At 52.9% G+C, this 6481-nt stretch overlaps 1 protein-coding gene across 2 annotated transcripts in view; it reads right to left on the reverse strand.

Moving 5' to 3' along the window:
* LIMD1 (LIM domain containing 1) overlaps positions 1-5899 on the reverse strand; it is a 53289-nt gene extending 47390 nt beyond the window's left edge. The window contains exons 1-2 of one of the 2 annotated variants that reach the window (XM_039523462.1): positions 5781-5899; positions 3453-5422 (exon numbers count right to left, since the gene is read on the reverse strand). In XM_039523462.1, the coding sequence (XP_039379396.1) occupies positions 3453-4959 (1507 nt within the window). In that variant the 5' untranslated portion in view covers positions 4960-5422; positions 5781-5899. Of the gene's footprint in view, positions 1-3452; positions 5423-5697 lie in introns of both variants that reach the window. The other variant, XM_039523463.1, reaches the window with a different exon arrangement.
* Between the last annotated feature and the right edge of the window lie 582 nt (positions 5900-6481).

A 6481-nucleotide genomic window follows, 5' to 3' on the forward strand; every position in this document is an offset into this window, starting at 1 on the left:
CCATGCAAAATGACTAAAGTAAAAAAAAGAGTTTGTCAGATCGTTATCATGTGACACAAGAGGCATTTTACTCCATCTGCCCTTTCCCTGGACTAAATTTGATTACAACTATACTCTCTATCAGGGGAACATCACATACTGATATTCTGGAATATATTTTCCATGCAGTTCTCAACTAACCATTGGGAGAAACAATCTATATGTCCTTCGGATACCAATAGCGGCAGCTACCTAGCTTGCACAGTAGTTTATTGTGAAGTTCATAGTAATGTTAGCAAGAATAGAGTGCTTAAGTATCATTGGTGTATAGGCTGCCTGTGCTGGCACCAGCAATGGTGGTGGCCTTCATGGAGCAGCAAGAGTAAGCTGAAAGCGTGAAGTCCTTCCCCTGGTTTGTGTTTGTAAGCCTGCACAGGATATCAAGTATCAGAGGGGTAGCCGTGTTAGTCTGGTTCTGTAAAAGCAGCAAAGAATCCTGTGGCACCTTATAGACTAACAGACGTTTTGCAGCATGAGCTTTCGTGGGTGAATACTTTCGTGGACTTGCATCCGAAGAAGTGGGTATTCACCCACGAAAGCTCATGCTGCAAAACGTCTGTTAGTCTATAAGATGCCACAGGATTCTTTGCTGCTGCACAGGATGAAAATGAACAGAGGTGAAAAATGTTACTTCATATTAGGAAGGAGAGTTCAAGCTACTGCTACATTTGGGATGTTCAACCCATGTATCTAAGGGCATGTCTACACTACAAATTTAAGTCAACATACGGCTGCTGCAGTAATTACTATGGTTTTTCATGTCTACACTACCCTCCTTCTGTCAGTGGAGCGCATCCTCACCAGGAGTACTTGCAGCGATTTAAGAGGGGCAGGGTGGGGGGCTGAGAGCATGGACTCTCAGCTCTTGGTGGAGCTCCCTGCTCCAAGCCCAGATGATGGCCGGGCTCAGAGCGGGGACCTGAGAGCCCAGGCAGCAGCCAGGCCACCTAAGTTCCCTGTAAGCTGCACAGCCGCACAGTAGTCTATTTAGCACTGTGCAGGCGCTTAGGGAACCTGCCCGGGGACCTGCTGCAGCCAGGGAAGGGACATCCCTCCCCAGGCTCCTACCTAGCCTGGCCCCCAACCTGCTACGGCAATGGCACCCCTCTCCCCGAGCCCAGGCACAGCCCAGGCCGGACCCAAGCAGGGCCAGGGCAGCCCTCCCCATGCCCGGACATGCTGGGGCCGGGGGAGGACACTTATCTTGCAGCCCGAGCCCCAGAGCTGCCGCGGTGGGGAGAAGTGCCTCTTCCCGCAGCAGCACCAGGGCTGGGGGGGAAGAGAGAGCTGCAGGGAGTCCTCTCTCCCCGCCATAACCCCCGAGCAGCCTCCTGCACCCAACCCCCCAACCCCACCCCAGCGTCCGTACCCCCAGCTGGAGCCCTCACACCCCAACCCTCTGCCCCAGCCCTGAGCCCACTCCCACACTCCGAACCCCCCAGCCCCACCCCCACCACATGAATTTTGTTATGTGCACCAATATGAAGGTGATGTGTGACACATCACCTTCATATTGGTGCACATAAAATTCATTCCACACATGGGTGAGAAAAATTAGAGGGAACACTGCCCCCTCTCCCCCAAATGCACCCTGGAGTGACAGCCTGAGCTGCGATCCCGCATGGGGTCCACAGCAGGGAGCCAACAGCCTTTCTTGTCCATTTCACAGCTCCAGTAAGGAGCCCTGAAATTGACAGTTATGACTGCCACAGCTGATCTAAGGAACAGTTTCTACATCAGATGTGGGCAAACTACGGCCTGTGGGCCAGATCAGAACCGTCCTCCCTGGCCCCTAAGCTCCCGGCCAGGAAGCCTAGTCCCCGGCACCTCCCCTGCTGTCCCCCGTACCCCGCAGCCAAGCCATAGCGCGGGCCACACTCTGGCCCGCCGATCCCACTGGGCAGCATGGGGAGCACAGCTGGCTCTGGTCAAGCGTCGCGGCTGTGAGCACCTGCTGCTGGTAAGGGGGCAGGGAGTGGGGGGTTGGGTAAGGGAGCGGGGGGTTCTGGGGAGCAGTCAGGGAGGAGGGGGCAGTTGAATGGGGCAGAGGTTCTGGGGGGGGCAGTCAGGGGATGGGGAACAGGGAGGGTTGGGAGTGGGAGTCCTGGGGGGCTTGTCAGGGGACGAGGAGCAGAAGGCGGTTAGATAGGGGGTGGGAGTCCCGGGGGGCTGTCAGGGGGCAGGGGTGTGAATAGGGGCAGTCAGGGGACAGGGAGCAAGGAGGTTGGATGGGCTGGAGGTTCTGAGGGGGGCAGTCAGTGGGTGGGAAGTGGGAGGGGGCAGATAGGGGGCAGGGGACAGGCTGTTTGGGGAAGCACAGCCTTCCCTACCTGGCCCTCCCTACAGTTGTGCAACCCCGATGTGGCCCTTGGGCCAAAATGTTTGCCCACTCCTGGCCTACACAGACACTGCAACACTTGACCACCACCAACACAGGCCCTACCACTCTCATGGAGGTGTAGTTATTATGGTGGTGTAGTAGGGCACTTACATTAGCGGGAGCAAGGCTATAAACACTGAAATAATTGGGTCGACTTAAGCCGTACATCAACTTAACTCTGTAGCATAGACTTGGCCTAAAACAGGGAAGAACAAAATTCATACTGGGCATGATCCTACTTCAATTGAAATTAATCACAAAATTCTCATGGACTTCAGTGGAAACAGGATCAGACCCACTCTTTCCAAGAACTGGGTAACCAGACTATAAATATCCTCTATCTTGTTAAGCTACCACATGGCTGAGAAAGAGAGAAAATACACGATTAAACTTGCCAACAGGTCATTATTAGCCAATGATATCAAATGGACTGAAATCAGCAGAATATTTTAAACTACTTATTCAGGTACCCTCAGATGTTAAGTTCTCCTTCTGTTTTCACTGCAAGATACAAGCATACCTTGCAGCACTGGACAACTTGTGGATCTGAGCTGAGTACATTTATGGCCTGGTTTTCAGATGTGCTCATTCAAGTTGTTAAATAGCTGCAAGCCTTAGCCTTGTCCAACTTTTTGATAGATTAAAAAACTAAGTTTTAATTGAAGCTGAATCACACATAATTTTTAGAAAAGGAGGTAGTCTATTAATATCTTTAAAAGATGTTAAATTGTAATAAAAAATTAATTAAGTACTTCAAAACCCTTCCACCTCACCCCACTCTCATCATTCCCTCCTGAAGTTACTATGGAATCCTTGCTTTAAAACAAGTGAAATGGAAAAATGTTTCATAGTCAAAATAATTTCTAGCCTCTGTAGTGACTGACACTTAAGTACAAAAATAAACCACTGAAAAGGGGGGGGGGGAAGTGTGTGTTTCCCTCCTAGTCTCAGAAGAAGTGAACCTTTCAGCAGTTAGTACAGTCAGATGCGTTAATATAACTTACAGATTGCAATTTCAGACATAAAAACTTACCAAAGTAGTCAGCCTTGGGACGAGCATCCATCTCTTGCTCCAGACGCTGGGTAAGTGCTTCTAATTTTAATTCAGCTGCAGACGGCCCTTGTTCCTGCTGTGGAAGGAGGGTCTGACAGGGTAATTTTACTTTTGTAGAACTGGAATTTTCCTGGTGTCCTGAGTCATGCTGCAGACTGCTTATGCCCTCTTTAAACGGAGACCTTGGAGCATCAGAAATCATTGGCCCATGTGAAGCTACGCTGATGGAATTCTGCTCAGGACTTATGCCAGAGCCAGGACAATTAAGCCTGTGATTTTGACCATGAACTATGAAATGGGCTGTAGACTTGGGATAAGCACTGGCTTGCTGATAATCTACGCTTGGAGGCAACGGAGTAGGAGCTGAACTAGAAGTGGAAGAACTAGAATGGTCATGGTACCATAACGAGTGGTCGTGACTGGTTTTGTGTGGTGTGCCAGAAGGTAGCATCTCACTCTCAGGGTTTGGGCTAAATTGATCAGACAGACCTGAAAACCCTTGTGCAGGCAATGTTGATGGGGCTGAGAATGAGGAAGATCTCTGCTGTGGAAATCTCACTGCTGTCTCATCATTAAACCCTGTAGAAGTGGAAAAGGGGGTCAGAGTGTGTGAGAAAGAGGAAGATCTCTGACCAGTTGAGTTTTGGTCATAGCCTTGACTGTGTCTCTTGCTTTCATTTCCATTTTCCTGACTTCCATACCCACTTTCAGACGACCTGCAGGAGCTCAGTGACTTCTGATGCTGGTAAGGGTGAGGATCAGCTTGGGTTTTTGTAGGACTCCTTAGTAACTGATCATTATGATTAACATTGGATCGTAAACTCCCCAAACCAGATTTTGGGATGGAAAACTTACCAGCATCTCCTCCCCATGCAGGGATGCCTGTCTGATTCTCATTATAATGCTGTCCATGGGGAAGAGAAGGAAAAGATGGCTTTGTAGTGCTGGGATTCACATGGGCTGCTCTGTGGAACCCATGTCCTTCAGAGACCTCAGAATCCCCCAGATTCTCTCTACAGCCATATTCTTTGCTAGCTGTTTTGCCATCTTGGTATAATTTTGTTCGCTGTCCATCAGGAACAGCTTGTGGGTGGTGTGGAAAAGCAAGCTGGTGCGCTGCACACACTGATGCTGTGGCCAGAGGAGGTTTGGCAATATTTTCTCCTGAATGCAATTTACTGGCCCCCGCAGCTACTCCAGGCACAGGGTGGTTTGGAAACTGCTGCTGGACACTGAAACTGGCCCCACCATTTAGAGACCCAGAGTCAGCCAACATCAGCTCCTCTTCTTGCTGCTGCTGTTGTTGTTTTTGGAGATGAATTTTAGCCATTTTAGTGGCAAAAACTCTCCTGGTTTCCTCAAATTCCGGGTTGTTGCCAACAGCTTTGTCCACCCGAAAGAGTCCATCCTTGGAGGCTTCATACATATTGAGATCTTCTATAAATTTACTTGCCTCTAGGCCCAGATCATCATATTTATTATCCATTTTTGCAAATTCACTAGCGAACCCCTCCCACGGCTAAACTTAATGATGAAAGCTACAAGCCATCCAGGACTGTAGGAGCGGTAAGTACTGAATCCACTTTACTTTGTGATCCTCAGCTTCATGTCCGCTCGGTCCCTGACTCAGAAAAAGGTTATACGAGTTTACGTGCTTTGTACAAATAATCAATTTTCTTGCATAGCAAAAACGGAGGAAAACAAACTTCAGGTTGTATCTCCCCTTAATAACCCGGGTCAGAAGCAGCCGTATCTTCTTACTATAAGATGCAAGAAATGCAGCTTCAACTTTTATTGTAAATCTGGGGGTGGGTGGGTGGAGCAGCCCCCTCGAAGCAGCAAGATCTGAACGGGCTCCAAGCCCAGAGGCGAGGATGACGATGAAAGAGGTTTCCCGTTCACCCTGCAATCAGGGCTTACTCAGCCTGAGCCCACCAGCAGGACGGAGGCTAGAAAAGAAAGAGAGAGTTTGTAAGCGTCACATGGACCCAGGCTGCAACCCCCTTCCCTGCCCAGCGGGAGGCCCAGGCACGGGTCAGGTCCCTCACGCCGCGCGGGGCTGGGGGGCCCGTCCACGCTCCCGGGGAAGTGGGGAACAGCGGGAGAGTCAGTCCCCGCCCAGAGGCCACGGGGAGGGGCCAGGAGCTCGCTGCAGGACGTGCGGGGAGGGGGGGGGGTTGCCAGGAGCCCCGGGAACATCCGGGGGGTGTCGGAGGAACCTCACGTGGCCTCGTCGCCTGCCCCGGCGAGGCGGCGGCAGCGGGAGTTTCTCGTGCGGGAGCGAGCGCCGGGGCCGGGCGGACTCACCCCGGCAGTCGGGCGGGCGGGCGGGGCGCTGCTCGGGCTGGGGCTCCCCGGCGGCCGCGCTCCGTGACTCGGTGTGGCTGCTCTGCCCCGCCCGCGTGGCGGCCTCGCCCCCTTCCCGCGGGCGGGGCGGAGCCGGGCGAGCCCCGGGCTGGGGAGGGGGCGGCGGAGCAGCTGCTGCCTCCCGGCGCGGGGACGGCCCCGCCCCTGGCCCGGCTCCCCGCCGAGCCGGGACCCACCTGGCCGGGGCCCTTAGGCGCTGCCACCTCCCGCCGCGGCTGCTCAGTGCCTGAGTGCGGGCCCAGCGCTGTGCAGAGGGGCCCGCCCCCCGCCCGGGTGCCGCTGGCGAACGAGGGTCGGGGTTTGCTCCCGGTCACTTCCTAGCACCTCTGGCCCCTCGCCCTGCAAAGCCTCCCGCCCATGCTGAACCCTCAGCGCAAACTCGGGCCCAACCCCGCGAGTTACCCCGCGTAGTCAGACACCTGCATGGAGCCTCCTCGGGCTTGGTGACTTGGAGGGTGGAGAGACTCTAGTCACCCTCAAAGGGACATTCATTCAACAGCAGTTTTCTTCTCTGCCTCCCTGTTCAAGCTGAGCAGAAAGTTCTCTTTTCTTTTTGCGATGCTGTTTGGCGGTGGCAGCTTCGCTGAATAGATTAGTCATATTTGTTTCTGGCCAGCTGCAGGTCAATTTACTGTACTTTC

The sequence above is a fragment of the Mauremys reevesii genome, linkage group 2 (assembly GCF_016161935.1).
Source record: "Mauremys reevesii isolate NIE-2019 linkage group 2, ASM1616193v1, whole genome shotgun sequence".
Classification (NCBI taxonomy): Eukaryota; Metazoa; Chordata; order Testudines; family Geoemydidae; genus Mauremys; species Mauremys reevesii.